Consider the following 19,372-nt stretch of genomic DNA (forward strand, 5'->3'; position numbering starts at 1 on the left):
GCTTTTACATCTTGTAGTGCTCACATTCAAAAATGTATTTAATAAATTCTGGGAAGCATGCCCTACCCAATCATAATACTTTACCAATTATGCCTGATACACAAACCATTGTATGAAGCAAGCCATAGATACACATTATGTTTTCTTAAATTGAAAGATGTAGTTATGAGGAAGAAGTTTCCTGTTTGGTCTGATTTGGTTTTGTTTCATGTTGTGTAGTCACTATTTCAAAGGGCAGATTTCAGGAGATGTCTGCAAGTGCTGCTGTTCTTATGTAGCAGTACAAAAGGTACATAAGTCACCAAAAGGGTAAAGCATACTGATACATTGACTTATCAGCATAACTCTGTATCCTCTTATTATGCAGTACGTACCAAAACAGGCATGATCACAGTCACTATGATGTAAACGTAACTTCAGATCTTCACCAAGATTCCTTAGAAAAGCTGATGTGACAACAGAGGAATGTGCACTGCTCAATATTTTCTGTTCTGTGCTCCCATGTTTAGAGTATTCGTTAGGCTACAGTAGTGTATCTTTATAATATAAGTGATTTTCCTTACCAGAAATAACGGAGTCATTCAAGACTTCTTCATCCTGATAAAAAACAGAGTCTTCCTTGAGCTCTGAGTTCATGATCATGTTTTCTTTGTTCTCATCAGACTCTTTAACTGAGTTACGCTTATTTTCTGAGTCACTGCTATAACCCAGTGAGTTCTCCTTTTCTTTGTTGCGCTCCATGCTAGACGTTCTGGATGGACGGACATCCACTCTTTTTTTTGGAGAGCCTTTGCTTTCTCTTCCGTGGAAGCTGTGGGTGGAAGGTGCAGAGCCCAGTTTTTACAAAAGACTGGTTTATTGCCACAGTAGGAACTTATCATTATAAGAGACTGACCAGAATGGCCTGTAGCTCGTTAAGGCCAAAGCAGAGATTTCAGCATGGAACAACAAGGAATAGCACCCTTAACACTGTGTTGACAATGTCTATTATGGATCTATTTTCCTATCTTTATCAGAAAAATAAGTTGCAGAAAGGTAGAGAATAATATGTCTTTAATATATAACCATGTGCTATACCGTACTGATTTAAAAAAAAAAAAAAAAAAGACAATATCCTCACTGTAAAACATAAAAGGCATAAAATATTACAATTCTGATATTTTATGATATTTTACAATCATGACAAAGGTTTAACAGGGCCTAGAAATGATATTGTATGAATCTATTCCCCATGACTACAGCTGCTATGGAGCTGAGAAATGTTACCAACTTAGCTCCAAAGCTCTGTTGGAAAAGGTTATCTCTGTCCTCCTCTAATACAGAGGAGGGTTTATAATGAAAACCAGATAAAACACCTGACATAGTCCCATACAAGCATTTGTATTAGGAAATGCATACCGTGTATGTTCGTGTATAAGCCAAGAGACATAGTGAAATAGCATTTCTCATCTGTAGAGTACTCATATTTATAGCACTCTTTGCCTTAGCTATCTAACTTGTTGTCTCATGGGGAGGGTTTCTTTGCAGTAGGTCAAGGATTACCAAATAATTCTACCTGTTGAAAACCACCTTCCATGTCACGGTAGCCTCTTCATAAAGGAAGAACATACTTTAAAGTAATTGCCAAATCAAGCCCTTTAACCAGGGATAGATGTTCAAAGTAATGACTTCAGGAAGAAAACAGACCTAAGCCGTAGGATAGATAAAATGCTAATAACAGGGGAAGGACATTTACCAAGAAAAATGATTTAGTGGAATGACTCTCCCCATGCACCCGTGTAGCCAAAAGGCTGCAGGTACCTGTCCTGCCGGTGTTTGGTGGCCAGAGCCCTGTGCAGTTCTTCAATGACTCTGCTGGGAGGTAAAGGCAGGTGGACGGCAGCCAGGTGAGGGGAGCCAGTCGGTGTTGTTACCTGTCCTCTGACATGGGGATCAGAGCTTTTCTGGCCAGAGGGATGGAAGAGAGCAGCTTGTCCTGAGATTTGGGAGGAACCGACAATTACGTAATTCTTCAGGATAGTGGAAGGAGGAGATTTCATGGCTGGGTCATCCGTGTCGCTTCCTGCTGGCAAAACACAAGGATAAGAGGTCATACAATGCTGCTTGTGTTTTGGCGCATAAAGCTGGCACTGAAATTAATTCTTCTGTTGAACAGAAGAAAATGGTGATGTTTCCTTCTTGCTAAGAGGTAACTGGCTAAGCTGATTAACCATCTGAATTCAAAAGGCTCGTGCTGCACAAATATAGATCTTTGATCTAGAAAAATAAATGTTTTTCCCATTCCCTCTCATTCCCCACACAGATTCTTCTTTTTTCCAGCCCATCATTGCATTCTTGATCATCAGTACTGTTCCTCCTAACCGCCAACTGCCTGTGCTGCGGCGGCTTCCCAATCTAGCGCTTTCTCTGCTGGCCTCTGGCAGACGGTATTAAAATTTATGCACTGTGGTTCTCAGTCAGGACAAAATGTACCACTGTCTATTATCTGCTCCTCTGTGATTGCTGTGCAGCTTAGACCTCTGTCTTTCATATGCCAGTTGAGGAAATGCCAAAATTATTATAGTATAACGTTCGCCTAACAAAACTTGCCAAATGAAATCCAAATGATAGATGGCATACTGAGCACTAAGAAGAGAAAACAAAGGGTAAAGCCAGCTAATATATAATTTTTACCCTCTAGATTCAGGTTTTTATGCTGCATAAGCATTTTATTGGAAATTAGACTTCGTTAGATACATTTCTCTAGCACCCAAGTCCAAAGTGGATATTTTTCTCATTGTAAGTTTGATAGCTTTCCTTTCTTAAGAAGACTTGGCCTGAAAAAATGCCAATTAGTATTTCTGTTCTACATTTTTTTCCCCATTTTCCATATAACCCAGGCCCAACCTTCTGGTGCATGGCCCTGTTTATTCCAACAGTTCAGTCTGGGTATAGAAAGCCAATGTGACGTCTTCACACAAGAGGGTATTTCTTTTATCTTGTTGCCACCTAGCGTTGTAAATAGGAATTTAAACTGATACAACCCTGTACAGCCCTTGTACAAACTTGTTTTCACAGAACGTGTTTACTATTTTCTCTTTGAGAATGGAGAGTGGAATTTATCGAGGGCGACAGCAAAAGCACAGGTGAGAAGAGAGCTCCTGTAGCCACAACCAGATTCAAACATCAGAAATTTGAGAGTAGCAACACTGGTCTCTTTTTCACATTTGTGGGGTGGAGAGGAGAGCATCCTTCTGCAGGGAGATTTGCATCTGTTGTATAATTTCCTTGCTTTTTCTAAGAGAGGTCTAACTCATTATTTTTTTTATTGGTTTGTTTTTTTGTTTGTTTGTTTGTTTGTTTTTGAAGGCATTTTTGCACATTTCTCGTCATCCAACCCAGATCAATGGCAAGAGTTTAATCTCTCTTTTTATACATCTAGCAGGAAGGTAGGGGTCAAGCTGGTCCAAAAGTTACCCTGTTTAAAATCTGAAAAAGCCTGAAAGCACTGGAGGATTTCTCCAAGTGTTTAGGTGCCCAGTGTGCCATGCTTTGGCAGTGAGACACCTTCCCAGCCCAGAGGTGATCAGGGTAGCTTCTATGGCTGGGAGACAGCCAACCTGTGCTAAGAAAAGATGTTTTCTCAGTGTACAATGCAGGTTTGGTTATGTGCTACTGTAGAAACACATAGAAGACATTTATGATCAATTGTTGTCTTTTAAATTGTGGCCTGAGGGGATGAAAGAGCACCTCTTCAATCACTTTCTCCCTCTGCACCATGGGAGAGGCTTGCAGTGTTTTCTCAGAGCAAGAACCCTGGGTTCAGCTCAACCCCAAAGCAGGAAGGGAGGAGACTTTGTTTTATCTTTGTATTTGCTTGTTCCTGGAATGGGCCAAAGGCCAATTTTGTCCTCATTGCAGCTTGGGCCAATATTGAGAGTTTCCCTAAATCACACCTTATTCATCCTAATAACAGCTGTTCAGTGAATAATCTTGCAAAGTGATGTCTTGGCACCTTGCCCTGTTCCCCTCTCTCTGTGATTAATTGGTGCTTGGCTTATTCCTCACTCCTCTGCTAACAGCATCTCTAGCATTGTTAAGGGGGGAAAAAATCAAACACAGAAGAGCTTTTCAACCTCTTTGTCTTGCTGTTCTTTTTATAATAGCTCTTTGTTTCTCTCTCCCCATGCATTTGTATCCCCTTTCACTCACTGACAGTATTTGTTTAGTTTTAACTCACCACTGCCTCCACATCCAAACAAAAATAAATAAACATATAATCACTGTTGAATAAAGGTCTATAGTTACTGGAGTCATTGAGAAAACTGAGTTGTTCTTTGTGGGAAATTTAGATGAGGATGAAATACCAAAACTTAGGATATCCTGGATGGCAGAGGAAGTGCTTAGGGACTGTAAAGTGCCTGGTGGTTCTGTAATGTTGTTACCCTCTGTAGGTTAGTTTTTCTGAATCTTAGGCAGAGCACGGCTCTCTCATCAGCTGAGAAGCAATAAAGAAACATCCTGGTTGTGCTTGTTCACGTTGCAAGATGGAAGAGGCAGGCAACAGCCTGACTCAGAGCAGAGAATGGTGAGGCAATCCGAACAATGGCTCCCAGGAAGCTCTGGTATGATACTCTCATGAATCCAGGTCCTGCTTAAGCTCTTATGGCTTCCAAACATGGTCAAAATAAGGACATTTTCCATAGGAAACAAACATCTGTTCCTCAAAAAGACCAAAAGCACTGATATTTTCTATGAGTTCCAGTGGTCACATCAGTGTCCCTCTGATATTTTGTTTCCTGGTGACTTCGAAAACCCTGTTATTTGTGTCAGTGGGATGCAAATCAGGGCTGAGGTAATGGCTGTCATTTAAAAGTCTGAATACCCAAAAGGTTTGGCATTTAGATGTCAAGACTTCATTCTAATTTGCAGTAAGACCCTGTTAACTGCTTTTACCATATGTAGGGGCCCTAAAATTGGAACGCACTAAAATCATATTCACTTTAACACCCTTTCTGTAGTGCCAGAATGTTGGAAAACGTAGTAACGTTGGCAATACGTTAGAAAATCAGGAAACATTCAATGAAGGCTGGCATGGAGGATTGCTTTGTGGGAGCCAGGTGTATCACTTATGTGCATCCTGTTTAATTACACCAGATTTTATAGCTTTAGTTTAGGCCTACCCCAGAGAGCAGAACCTGCAGACAGAAACCTCTACAGAGCCTGTCGGGTTGAACTGGCTTGTGGCTGTTGTACTGTTATCCAGCGGGATTGTAGGTAATGAAAACATTTAAATCTCCTTGTGTTTTATGGCATATCGATATGAGCATCTGATTCAGCAGATGTTTGCGGTTGGTTTGATTTGTTTTACATGTGTTTAGTGCAATAGACTCCAACTAAATAATCCTCGGGGAGATCCAAATATGTATATATATTTGAAGTACAAAGATCAGTGCGTTATCAGGCAGCCAAACTGCTCAGTTCATGAAATTCATTATCATTCACTACAACCACAACCAGCTGGATTTACAGTAGGCAACAACAGGCTTGCAAAAGGATCTAAGATAAAAAAGAGTATACTGTGCTGTGTAGGTGAACAAAGCGTAAGGAGTGGGAAAGTCTTTCCTGACTGGAAATGACTGACCTGTTACACTCTTAGTGATTTTGGAGATCGCCTTAGGCGGTGGAGCTGGGAGCAATGGAGGGCTGGGAAGCTGTGCTGGGTTTCTTTCTGTCCCCTTCTGGGGAGAGTCTGTGGATTCAGAAATGAGTAAGGCTTGTGGACTGTCTTCAGATGCTGGCAGACTGGCATCTTCTAATTCTTCCACTGGTGCTGAAGGTTTCTTGGCTAGCAAGAAGATGAGTAAAATTAATGGAAAGGGAAGTTAATAATACTGATAGGCCAGGAGGCAGTGCCAGAAACATTCAGAAAAACAGAACATATGGTACACAGCTAGAAGCACTTATTTACCTTACTGGAAATAATGATTGTGTGAAATAGCCAACTAGCCAAAGCAGGTAAAGAATAAAATGTTCAAAAATATTGAAGAAATGGTAGTTTTGATGTTCCTGAGAAAACTGGTGAGTCTCTCTTACATTCCATTCCTTCCCTTAAGCTTTTTTTCCTTCTCTCTTTTTAATAACAGGGACAGCAAGGGAAAGCAACCTTTGAGAACTGCAATGGATTTTCTTACAGTGGTGTAACTGCAATAAGCACAGTGTTACTGAGTGAGTGCCAGGAACATACAGCCATAGGGCAAAGACTATCAACCCTGTAACATTACATGAAAGCTGGTTTTCCAGTTGCTGTACACATTTATTTTCACAATTTAGTTTTTATCTTATTTAATATATGACTACAGCTTGCATCCTACTGCACCTGACTCCAGAACTGCTGAGCCTTTCCTGAGGCTAAAGTTGATAACCAGGAAAAGTCTGTCATAAAAAGATTTACCAGTGGATCTCAGCAACTAGCGCGGAATGGAGAATGGATGAAGTACTTAAGGAAAAATTCAATCACCAAAGCCTTAATTTGAGATGGTGAAGCAGTGCTCATTTCAGGATTGTCTCCTGAAAGATGGCAAAAGCACTTAGCTCTTAAAGTTAGTACAGGCTGAATCACCGAGCAGTTTTTCAAATTGGGCTGGCTGTGATGAGGGCACAGGGGAACAGATCCAGAAAGGCAAGCAACTGAAGCAGGGTATGGGTGGAATTTCAGCGAAGTTCGGTATTAACATCTTTGAATTCTGATCAGGTACCAGCTGACTCTGGCAGTGCTTAAAGTTACCCAGTGCCTCATGGTTTGACTTTCACACTCTGTACATGTGTACAAAGATCACATGAATATTTGCCATGGCATACACTGGGGCCACAGCCGGGCTTTGAGCAACTCGGGCAGGACCTCCCCAAACAGCACGTCCAACCACCAGGGGCCCAGTAGTGGTCCAGCAGGTGGAGCACTCCTCCAAATGGGGAGATCCATGTTTAAATCTCCCTTCAGCAGGAGATGTGTCCAAACGGTTTGGGCTGGAGAAATGGTAAATCTCGCTCCCTTTAGCAGCCTGGACTGTCAAAGCAAAGTATGTTTCCCTCCAAATCATTCCAGAGCGTCTCCTAAAATCTCACAGAAGTGTGTACCCACAGCTGCCACATCACAAACCTTTTCTTGGCTCGGTTTTATGTCTTGTTTGGAATACAAGCTCTCTCTCAGCATCCTTGTGTTTAGAGTGCATGGGGAGGCACCAGAGCATTTAGACAGTTGGAAACAATAGCATTGGCAAGATAATAGCATTTAATTTGTTGACAAACAGATTAATGAGTGTGCCTAGAAGTGGAGGAACGAGTATTTGTCATTCAAGAAAGACAGGAAAGTGGAATAAATACACATCATTAGAGGGATTCTTGTGAAATTTGGCTTGATAGGAAAGTCTTATGTGATAGTTGCCTAAATTATTAAAGGAAATAATTTTCTCTAAAATATACATTTCTAGAGAAATGCTTTGTTCTAGTCTGACATCAGTTTGTGTTTTTTTGTGCCTGCTGCATAGAAGAGAGAATGTGGAATAGAAGTGAAAAATTAAGTCACTAATAGGTTCCATTATAGAAAGATCAAGAGCTCCAGTAGATGTTAGTAGTGTGACAGGAAAATTAGTCATATTTGGATGTTTTCCCCTGAGCTGAGCGATACTTTCTGCTGGCAGTAATTTCACTGCAATCAGGAGGCCTGCCTGTGCCACGAGGGGCCGTGCAGCACCGAGGCAGAGGAGCAGCCGTAGCGGGTCCTTGCCTGTAGAGGAGGCGGATCTGAAACATGCTCGGCCTCTGGCAAACATCTTTTTGTTTCGGAACTGCATCCTGTTCAGAGAACACTATCACAGAAACAAACTGTCATTGTGTGCTGTTGTCTTAAAAAAAAAAAAAAAAAAAAAAAAAATCCATTTTACAGTCCCAGCAAAGAACAGTTTGTTTTTATTTTTTTTTCCCATGGTTGTTTTTGGTAATAACGGTGCATTTGACTCAGAGTCTGAGGCAGACCTGAGTCTTGAGTACACAAACCTATTAACACATTTCGTACTGCAGAGGGAATGTTATCCTGCTGAACGTATTCCAAGGGCTCAGCACTAGACTCCTTGGCAGAGTAGCTAATTATTTGTAGAGAGCTGCTTGTCAAAGTGCCGCCTTGCTGGTAGGTAGGATTCATCCCCTTGGGACTGTCCCCATGCCCATTAGCTGGGTCGGGTGGGGAACACTGACCTGGCTCTGCCTAGGCTGTTCTTCTGCGTTAATGAAATGTGAGCTCTACAAATAATCCTTTTTGTTCCCTCCTCTTCCCCTCCTGACCTTCATGCCATGTCATCAGGATGAAATACAGCATATTGGGTATGAAGCAAATGTATTCCCTTTGTTTCTAGCTGGTCAAATATTCATACAAACTTGTAGAAAGACACCTACTGCATTGGAGACCTAGACTGAGCTCAAGGACACAGGTGTTGTAATAAGCTGTGCATTAGGATAAACTTTACAATATACTCCAACAATTTTGAAGACCTTTCTCACCCAATAAGCTCCGTAAGGTAAAATCACTAGACAGAAGTGCTAAGGTGGATAGAGGGATTAAATGAGTACAGAAATCACTTTAAAAGCCGCTGTTGAAGGAGGACTTCCAAAAAATAGGAGTAGTCACAGACCAGGGAGACAGGAGAATGTAATCCTGCTGTTATTTTTTGGAAGCTAGGAAATGATACCTCTGAGGGAGGAAAAGAAATGCAGAAGGAAGGAAAGGTTATGCCAGGGAGCCAATAAAAAGAACTAGCATTAGAGAGGAACATAAGAAATTGGGATGCTTTGGAAAGCCTCAATACACAATTTAGAATGCAGTGGAAGGTGTATTTTAAGTTACAGTATCAGATTTTAGAGAGGCATAATGTTAAATATATGCATTTTTAGAGCCATCTTTCTCAGATAGTCTGTCCCAGTAACTAGAGCTTCAGAGAGCAATTTGCTCAATGAAACGCTCTAGGAGAGAGTATCGCTGCTAGTAATAGCAGCCTGAGGTATTCTGGTCGAGAACTTGATCTGGTTGTTCTAAAACACTGAACGGGAAACAGGAGACGAGTGGGTTTTACCCCAATGAATTTTTAGAGTGATACAAAACCAAACACTCCATAGAGATTGAATAGAAAGAAAACATCATTAAGGGCAGGTATTAATAGAAGCTGTGTATGTCTAGTTCTCTATTTTCCTTCTGTTTTAAGAAACAATAGAGGATATATCTCTAGAAGGCCGCATACAGTGCTTTGGGATATTTCTCAATGTGACAACACATAGCTGAAACAACGGCAATAGAATGGAGTTGCTGTGCTTATAAAAAAAATCTTTGTGATGAGCAAACATGAGAATGGGGAGTACCTTTTGGGAGACGGGAGCATTTCTGTTGTCAAATCTATTAAGAGTAGAGTGGAGTGGGGCTAGAAATGGGCCAGAAGAGCAATATTACATAAAAGCAAAAGAGCAAAAATGAACGAAATTGTGAGTCATGGGGATGGAAAGGACTGGAGAAAGAAATGGGAAAGGATAAAACAAAACAAAAAAAAACCTTTAGAGGATGACTTCCATTCTGAGCAGTTGAAGCATCAGTCTGCCAAATCCAGCAGGTGAGGGGGGATTGGAGGACGTGGCTGGAGGATAGGACACTAAAGAGCATGGGGCATGCGCACATAGGATGGAAAAGAAAAGGCAGTTGGGGAAGGCATAAAAATTGGCCAGAGTGGATGGACAGGAAGATCAGCAAGCACTGCGTGGCACTCCTCACAGCCTAGGATCAAGCGTTATCTTTGGACCTACGCATTTCTTGGTTGTCAGGAAGCACACGGAAACCCTCTCGCTGCTGGGCAGTCCCTGGCTGCTCTGGTCCCATTGAACTGCTTCACAGATGAGCTTTGCATGAAAGGAGCTTGGTGTAGTTTATCTGTACTCATGACATCGAACTGCACTTGTATTTACAGTGTAATGGATAGAGCAAGTTGTGCATGGTCGTTGTTTCTCAAGCCAGGACAGGCAACTTCAGTCTTGGCATAGAAGTTTGAGAAGTGTTTTTGAGAGAAGCTTGTTTAATCTTCACAGCAGTCACTGCTAATACCAAAGGGGCACCATGCCAAGGTTGGATTGTCTCATAATCCAACTAATCCCATTATGCCAAGCTTTCTGTAGTCCCTCAGTTTGACAGCGGTCTCAAAAAATGACTTATAAAATAATGATTGCTAACCTGGTATGGGGAAGCTGAGCAGAACAAGGTGCTCAGGCTGTCTACCACTGGCATCTATGATTGCTCATGCAGCAGCTCAGCATAAATATATCTTTTAACATTTTATTATTTTTTAAAATATTTTTATCCAATACCTGCATCTTCTTTCAGCTCATCCAAATGCAGCTCCTCACCAAGGGAGGTCACATTTGTTGTGGCTGCCGTTGTACTCTCTTGCTGCATCTCTTCAGAGTCAAGTGCCTGGCACACAGGAGCTGGAGGGTCACTCTGCGTTGCTCTTGTGGCATCATCACCAGTGCAGGCTTTGCCTTCAGTATCTACAACACCAAATCATTTAATCTTAACTAAACCACGAGCAGTGAAAGGGGAACCCCCCTGCTATCCTCTCTGGAAGAGTGAGTCTCAAAGATGCAAGTAGTTTCAGTAAGTGGTTAGGAGACTGAGATTTGTCATAGAGCAGCACCTGATTTCTAAAAGTGCTGGACGTCTGTAATGTAAAGCCATGGACATCAGCCCATCTGGACACAAATATACACCCTGTTTTCTAGATAAGGCATCTTTTTCTGTGGGCACCCAGCAGCCCGGGTAAATGGCCATTGTGCCTGTACAAGAAGGCCACTGTGCTCTGGAAGCACCTGACGTGCAGGAGAGGAGGCAGTTCCTTTCCTGAGCAGAGCTCCCATGTAGCATGGGCACAGGTTGCTCTGACATGTCTATGTTGTGTCAGGCTCCGTGCACAGCACACTGCCATCCAGCTGCCCCAGCAGTAATCCCGGAGCATCGCAGAGGACAAGGCTGCTAGTATTCCCTACTGACGTGTAGGTTTGAGCACAGCATTAGTTACTCAGTTTTAAAAAGCATGTCTTGTGTGATTGAGCTGATCAGAAATTCAAATCCCTCCTCATGCAGACCTAGAAACTGCTCCCTTTGCTTACTCTGAAGGATTTTTGTGCCAGTGATCCCTGCAGCTGTACGCATCCTGATGACTGAAGCTTTTCTAGCATTCTCCTATTCAGGCAAGATTCCTCAGAATACAAACTACCCTTTTACTGCACAACTCTCTCAGAATTTACAAGATCAACACCACCATAGCAAATCAAAGCAATTACTTCGCATTGTAGCCAGTGCTCCGTGCTGATGGACACATCTGCTGTCCACCCCTGACCTCCTCCCCTGTATTTCTCAGCCCTAGACACTCTTTCTGGAAGCTCGTGACAGGGCTATGTTTTCTTGCAATGATATCATGACAAGTTTCATGAACATTGATTTAAAACAGCTAGCACTTGTAGCTACCCCTTTTTAATACTATTTGGACAATCTGCAGAGTAATTTATTGCCCTTTTGGGGAAAGGGTATCGGGTTTTGGCCCAGAGATGCTGCGGAAGGGATGCAGTATTTTTGTACGCTGAGCTCACTCAGTCTGCCTCATAATCACGTTTGGTGAAAAGTTACTGTTCTTAAAATAGCCCCTGCAGTAGCACAGTTGCTATGATACAGGGAAGGGGAGGGGGAAAAAGTTCATTGCCTACATTTCAGCTCATTGTGAAGGCAGCCTATACATAATCAGCGGTGTATTAACAGCTGCCTGCGTTACTTGACAGGCAGTCCTTACCTCTCAGTGCACAGCTACATCTGAGTGGTTTTTATGCTCACAATGGGGAGAAATGTTGGGGGAAGCTCCCTAAGTGTGTTCAAGGTAACTCTGCTTCGCACGTTCCTCGCATCCTTCAGACAGGCAAGCTGCTGACAGCTGTGCCACAATAGAGCTGCAGACAGAGACAAGAGCTCCTTCGGATCCCGGTCATGGAAGTGCAGTGACTAATGAAGTAATGACAAGCAGAAGACAGCCCTCTGCTGAGGAACGTCTGAGGCTTTCAGCAGTGATGGTCTCGGTCAAAAGAGAGCAACTTGTGCTTAGATCAAAGTGGACGTGCTGCTTTGATTGGCAGTGGTTCCCAGCTTGATTTTAGAGAGAGTCTGGGAGTGGGAGAAAGCACAGACCTCAAATCCCCTGGTAAGGAAAGCAGCAGATAGTCCTGGGAATTGCAAAGTAATCAGAAGAAGCAGGGCTGGGATTTATCTGGGAGGGAATCTCAGTATGCCAGACCCTGCAGCCTGTAACCTAGAGCAAAGCTGTATTTTAGGTCCAGGAGTGTCTAAGGGGCAGCTCGGTGTTTGTGTGAGCAGAGAGGGGGGCAGAAGGAGCTCAGCTGCACACCTTGGTCTGCGCAGTGTGTCTGGGCAGCTGCTTTTTGGGGTTGTGCGAGGAGAAGGGGTGACATAACCTGTTGGGATGACTCATCACCAAAGCATGGATGGTGCAATTTCACCCTGGGCTGCTCACAGATTGAGGCAGAGTCTGTGCGAGCTTCATGGTTTGCTCTGAGCCACACAGCCCAGCTCAAAATGCTGCTCGACAGACCTTGCGCTGTGAAGCTGGACTGGGACACGGCTGTTGTGAATGCATGCAGCAGGTCTGCACATTTCTCAGGCTACAGCTTTGTCCTGGTTTGGACTGTTAATGAAAGGGAGCAGGAGCCAGGACTCTGGAAGTGGAGTAGAGCCTGATGAAATAGAGGGATTTAGGGATTTACTGTAGTCTTTTTAGCATAGCGTTGCTGCTTTGACAGCTGCAACTTACCGCATAAATGAGGACTTAGCCGTGAAACTGCTGCCACTTCAGCTCTGTCCAAGTAGGGCACTAATCATTTACTGAGAATTATTTGGGTCAATTTTTGATACCAGTTAATAAGCTGCTTCTACTGATAATACAATAAAATAACCCTGGAGATTCACAACACTCCGTGTGAAGAAAAATAACTTGCAGGGAGCTGCAGTGTCCTTCAACTGACTGTCAGCCATGCTTTCCTTTCTGGGCACAGGGTGGTTCTGTAAATTGGTGTGATGTTCACAGGGGCTCTGTGCAGCTTCACTGGAGACAGGTGGGCAGAGGAGCCTGGAGAGTCTGTTTGCAGCTGCCTTTGTGAAAGTGCAGCTTCTCATAATTCCTTTTGTTTTAACTATTTTTATTTTGTTAAAATGATCTTGCAACTTAGCATCCTCTGTGTTCCTCCCAACCAGTTCTTTATGCATACAAAATGTTTATCAACTCATTATTACAGTTTAATGTGCTCTATAGAAGTTTTATTTTACTGCTGTTTCATAATGCTCACATGCCCATGCTTTCAAATTCATAGATTATGGGGAACTTCCATGCCCTTAGCAGATACAGGGTGTATTTTCCTATTGGGTAGTGCTGATGTGCTGACAGGACAACTAATTGTCTAGAATGAGAGACAGAAAGAGCTCAATGGACAGGAATTAAAAATGAGCCTTCGAAAACCTTCCAGTTTAGAATAAGCTGATGGTTTGATAGATTTTGTAACTTGGACATAAAACTCATTAAAATATATCCAATAAAATAATATGATAATTGCTTTAATGGGGAAAAAAAAAAAAAAACTGTTTAAAATGCTCTTTTTCTGTTTTTCTGACTCTTCAGTTGTGCAGTTGCACTGCAGCCTAGCATCACTGACTATTGTCCCACAGCCTATTTATAGGCACGGCGTTTGTTTTATACAAAGAAACTCAATTATTAGTTTCAAAGAACATCAACCCGAAAGGGTTGTTAGACATTGGAACAGGCTGCCCAGGGAAGTGGTGGAGTCACTATCCCTGGAAGTCTTTAAAAGACGTTTAGATGTAGAGCTTAGGGATATGGTTTAGTGGGGACTGTTAGCGTTAGGTCAGAGGTTGGACTCAATGATTTTGAGGTCTCTTCCAACCTAGAAATTCTGTGTGATTCTGTGATTTCTATATACCAGACTGGTCAAACTTAAAAGGCCATTCTTCATGACAGTGCTTTCTGCTATAGAGTTTACAAAGTAAAGAGGGATTTTTTTAATCTCTGTTTAGGTGGAAGTGGCAATTGGGATGCTGTCCATAACGTTGGGAGCTCACTTGATCTTGCAGAACAGTCACTCAGATCTCTGTGTCCCTTGAGCATCTGCCAGGACTTTGGAGCAGGGCTATACAGAACCACAGACCTTTGTGCGTGTTTCTGACACTTCATCATCTTTCATTCAGTGACTTCTGAACGTGATTTGTACTCAGGAAAACTTTAAAATGGCACTACCAAATGCTTCACTTTTCCCCATGAATGACAAGCACACAGGATGGCAATATGCTTTGACGCAAACTTTTCTTTTTACTGGGAAGGCTGCTGAAAATGGCAGATTAGTATCATTTAATGAGATTTGGATTCAAGAGGTGTACATGTTAACTTCCCTGCTGAATGCGTCTGTATGTTTAAGTTTATATTTATGCCAGTTTAAGCTGACTTCCTTGGCGGTCAGATTTAGCTAGCTTTAGAGGAATTGCATATGTACCAGCTCACATTCATGCTATGTAAAAATCCAGTGAAGCTGGAGAAGCATTCAAGGTGATAAACCATCAAAAATCAAACTGCATGGACTGATTACAGCAGAAAGGAATCAGAAGAATTCAATATTAAGCACTTTTTATCTTTAATGTGCTTGGATTTAAGATCTTCCTTTTATTTTTTTTTTTTTGATTGTTAGTTTTTTTCTTTTGAAGACTTGCATTTCCTATTGCACCAAAAAAGATTTGAGTTTTTAAAAAAAAAAAAAATTTCCTTACCCTGTTCCATCATCTCCAGAAGGCCTTTCTTAATGAGTTCATCCCGACCTTGTCGTGCTGTCATCTTCTTCTCCAGCACTGCAAGAAGTAGTAGCATGACACAGCACCAATTAACAGCAGAGTATTCGTATATCTCAATGAGAAAGCTGTAATGAGGAAATTCCCTCTGGTCTCAACTACTGCGTGCTTGGAAAGAACTGCAGGAAATTCTGGAGGTGCATGGATTGGTCAGCCTGTTTTGTACCCTTCCTGTTGTTAAAGTAGTAAAATCACCCGCACATAGAGCTGAGATTTATGATTTAACCTGCTGCCTAATCACATTGAGTACAGAATAACAGGGGTATGAGAGCCTTCGTGCTGTTTGATGCAAGGTGTTAGAGCTGCCTCAGGAGATAGTGTCCTTCATGGTGACACTCCTCAGGGCATCGGGCAAGTGGAGGGAATCACATCACCCTATCTTAGCACGTGAGTTTGTCTCCTTACTGATCTCCTGGGACATCCCTGGAGACCAGCGAGAGTGCGCAGTGCTGTGTGCTGGGCTCCTCCACTGCAGAGACAGCTGCTTGAGGGAAGGAACTTGACATGCTGCAGCTCCTTCCTGTCACTTTTCATAATGTTATTGTGACCTAAATAATCTTCACCCCAAATAAAAGGGGTGATGATACTTGCAGACATAAAAGTAGCCTATTTGGAGAAGAGACAGCCCATGAAAAGCAGTCTGTATTGAGGCTTGTGCTTCACTCTTATTTTGACCTTTTCTTTTAGATGTATTATATTGCATTACATAGGAAGTCAGCCTGTATGGGCTTTTTCTAGCCTTAAATGTCATGAATTCCCAACATGCTGGGATTTCTGAATTAGGTTTAGGTCAGGTCATCGTTAGTGTTTCCTATGTAAGGAAATTTCACCCAAGCTGAGCTTTGCCTTGTGCAGCATCAGACTGTCATTCTCATCGTACCTGCAGAGGTCTGCTTTAGTTTCTCATTCTTCTTTTTCCTCCACTTCCATGGTTTGAAGATCCTGCCCAGTGTTGCCAGTTTGCTGTTTCTCCTCACTGGCGGAGTTCTAATCCCTGAGACCAAGTAGTCAGAACGCATTGCAGGGGACTGCTCCATCTCATCTGGGAAGAGAAGAGAGAGGAAAGCCAGCAGTTAGACAGATGGCTTCAGCAAAAAGGCAGGTGAATGGAGGCTCCTCAGCTAACACATATTTGGTCTAGTCGCCAAGTTAAGCACCATAAGACTTTGTCACTGTATTGCTGGAGCCAGCAGCCAGGCTGAGGGATGCCAGCCAGAGGCACTCAGCCTTGCTGGGCCAGCCCAGTGTTTCCTCCTGGCTGCAGCCTTGCACAGCACCCCTCTGGATGCCAAATACTGGAGTATCTCTGCTGCTGCTGTCCCTCAGGGATCTCTCTAGGCTATTAGTGAGGCCCACAGAGAGGGAGATGTACTTAATTTGTACACCCTGTGCTTTATTCCTTCTCTTTCCTGACTTTAACCATGCCTGGGACTCACCAAGGGAGCGGTGTTGCTCTCCTTCCCAAGGGCTGTGTAACTGTGCATTACAGCCTTTTGAAATGTGGGGAGCTGGGTGCTCCAGAGAGCTTTAGTAGGAGCAGTAGAAATTTAACACATCTGCAAATTAGGCCCACGCAAACTCCAGTTAATCACATAAATGTAATGTTCATTTAGAAAACTTTAGACCTTTATGAAAAGCTGAGAGTGTGAGAAAGCTCAGGTCCCCTCTGAATTCCCAGCTTCCATTTCTGTTCTCAGGGTGCAGGATATTCCTGCCTGTTAAATGAACTCTCTTCACATAAGCTAGCACAGAACACACTGACATGTGTGAGCTAATGCTGTTCTATAAGAACAGTTTGTTTGATATGTGCTATGTAAATAAAATCCTACAACTATTGTGCAAATTTATTCCTTGAGGAAGCTAAGGGGAAAATTCTTTCCCTTTTGTCCTGCCAAGCCACAGGAATTTACAGATAATACTTCAGCTGGAAAAGCAATTTAGGTATTTTTAATATTTTGTCTTGAAAATACACTCAAACAATATACAATTGTGAAACAATATGCATGTACATGTATGCTGACTATTCACAGTTGTGTGCTGGCCAGTACCATGAAAGAAAGAAGCCCAGTTCGATTGGTGGTGTTACTGGTGGCTTTATTGAGGTTTGTATTTGAGCACCAGTACAGTGACTGGTAAAAGAAGCTGCGATAAGTTATCAGACATGGAGCTATGAACATATGCACGTTTCCAAGTAATTTCTCTCTGGAACAACATTTATCATAAATCGCTGTATGACTGCAAGATAAAAAACTATATAGCATCTTGTAGGCTTTGTTTTTAAGTCAACAGGGTGAAAATGCTTAAATCACAGCATGGAAGTGGGGATTTCCAAGTAAATAGGAAACAATTTGGGGGAGATTATTAAACACAGCAGGGGAATGAACACATTCCTCCTCTTCCATTTAATTTTGAAAATGTGGGTAAGAGAGATGAATCATTTAGTGGAGGCAAACTGCAAACCTGGCCATGTGAACTACCAGAACAAGAGAAAAGGCTGAAACTTTTTTTTTCTTTCTCTCCCACTGTACATGTTCAGTGAATTTCTCTTTCAATGTAGTGGAATGAGACAAAAGATTCTCTAAATTCATAGAGTTTATATTGGGTTTAATTTAGAAAGGCTTTTAAATGTACATAAAAATCTATTTTAGGTTTTGAAATGATTGTGTCTACCCAAGGTGCTATTTATGGTTAGCAGTCTGGAGGTCAATATTAAGAAGTTGAAAAAAGAAACTAGCACAGAGCCTAGCACAGGGGGAGGGCAGTAGCCTACAGAGTACAGTTAGAGTGCCAAGATATCATGCTTCTTCCCTAATTGCATATTCAAAACTAAGAAGTATCACAGAAATAAGCTTTGAAGAAGTAGAGCTGCTCTTGATTATGGAGATGGCAATGAGAATGGAAAATGGCAGAGAAGATCTGCTATTAATTTGCTATTATGATTACTTTAAAGCTGTAATAGAAGCCTCAGAAAATAACATTTGGCCATTGCTTGTGACATCCCTCGAGTGGGAATGGAAATGTTCATAAAATTAGCTCCTCTCAAAAGAGCTGTAGATCAGACTGTAAATCAGAGCCTTGGCCCTGGAAGTTTTTTCAGTGGTGTAGGACAGCCTGAGCTCCACCGTCCCTGTCTGCCTGTGAGGCTGCACTGCTGCAAGAGCGCTTCCTATCATCGCTGGAATTTCTCAAGCATGTAAGTGAAGATTAGAGAAGAATCTGACTTAGAGCAGTACCTTGGCAGGTTGCTGGCCCTGCTGCATTTCATTCAGGATGTAGGTGTCTGCAAAGTGTTTTAGGCATCATCCACACATAGCATGAGATTGCTTTACCGTTTTTGCCAGATAGGAGGGGATTTAGATGGAACCAAGAAGCCATTCAAACCCAAATCTGCGTGTCCCTAGCAATGTCTGTTATCCCACATATTCCCCTGGGAAAGAGAAGGGGAAGATACTGCAAAGGCGCTAAGAATTCCCTAAATGCCCTGCAGTGGTCAATGCTTCTGTGCTTTCTGCCAGTCTTGTAAGTGGGGCTTCTTCCATCCCCTTCTGTCTTCCATCCCCTTCTGCCCTCTTGGCTCTGGAAATGTAGATTTCTACCTTGGATTGGTCGCAGATGAAATACACATCAGTCACCAAAGAGAAGATAGTAGCTAAAACAAATGTTCCGGTGGAGGTTTTCATTGGCTTTTAAAATTTATTAATGCTTTTTCAGATGGTACAGAGAGTTCTTAAGCAAATGGTTTTATCACCTGGTACGTTCTCACCATATGCAGTTCCTACACTGTACATTTGGAGAGATGGACACAAATAAAAATAGACAGAGACACAGTAAGACAGATGTCCTGAAGTCATAAATAACAAGGAAATGGTCTCACTGGCAATAAGAATCACAAGAAAGCCCTTGGAGCTCCTCATTTCTAGTCAGTTCCTTTCTTCTTGGGTGTGGGTTGGCTGCTTGGGAGATGAGGAGTTGACAGCACAAAAAGCAGTTCCCACGTACAGCAGGGAATGCTGAAGGAGCAGGCGCATCTAAATACCAGCCAGCTCCTGCAGCCAGCAAGCTGCCAAGACTTGCCAACCCTCCAACCACTCTGTGAAGTATTCAGCACATTTTTTAATCTGCAGTCGATATTTTAATTATGCTAACTGTTCTGTGGAATAATGCGGTTATTTCTCCCAGAGCCTGATAGCCTGGGGCCAGGCCATGCAATTACATGGAGAATGTCTGCGAAATATAAACAGCCAAGAGCCAAGTCGGGACTCTCCAAATCGGCTGGGAGAAGCGAGCAACAGCTTCACTAGCTGTGTAACATGGAAGGATGAGGGCCGGGCCTTACACAGGGCTGAGTCAGCACCAGCTTAACCCCCAGCACCCCAGTCCAGGGCAGGGAGG

The 19,372-nt window shown here is 42.6% G+C and overlaps 1 protein-coding gene and 1 long non-coding RNA gene across 6 annotated transcripts in view; one reads left to right on the top strand and one right to left on the bottom strand.

Annotated features, from left to right (window-relative positions):
* The window catches only part of PHACTR3 (phosphatase and actin regulator 3), a 105,808-nt gene that overhangs the window by 34,110 nt on the left and 52,326 nt on the right, over window positions 1–19,372 (bottom strand). For all 3 annotated transcript variants that reach the window (XM_084537880.1, XM_084537881.1, XM_084537882.1), the window contains 6 exons: window positions 15,861–16,022; window positions 14,903–14,980; window positions 10,378–10,560; window positions 5,624–5,827; window positions 1,801–2,062; window positions 564–811 (listed from right to left, as the gene is read on the bottom strand). In XM_084537880.1, coding sequence (XP_084394006.1) covers window positions 564–811; window positions 1,801–2,062; window positions 5,624–5,827; window positions 10,378–10,560; window positions 14,903–14,980; window positions 15,861–16,022 — 1,137 coding nt within the window. The remainder of the gene's footprint in view (window positions 1–563; window positions 812–1,800; window positions 2,063–5,623; window positions 5,828–10,377; window positions 10,561–14,902; window positions 14,981–15,860; window positions 16,023–19,372) is intronic.
* LOC311445600 overlaps window positions 1–19,372 on the top strand; it is a 245,444-nt gene that overhangs the window by 22,480 nt on the left and 203,592 nt on the right. The window contains exon 2 of one of the 3 annotated variants that reach the window (XR_014698533.1): window positions 14,159–14,741. The exons of the other annotated variants lie outside the window; for them this stretch is intronic. This is a non-coding gene — a long non-coding RNA (uncharacterized lncRNA). Of the gene's footprint in view, window positions 1–14,158; window positions 14,742–19,372 lie in introns of those variants that run through there. 3 annotated transcript variants of the gene reach the window in all.

Source organism: Aythya ferina (assembly GCF_964211825.1).
Source record: "Aythya ferina genome assembly, chromosome: 16".
Classification (NCBI taxonomy): domain Eukaryota; kingdom Metazoa; phylum Chordata; class Aves; order Anseriformes; family Anatidae; genus Aythya; species Aythya ferina.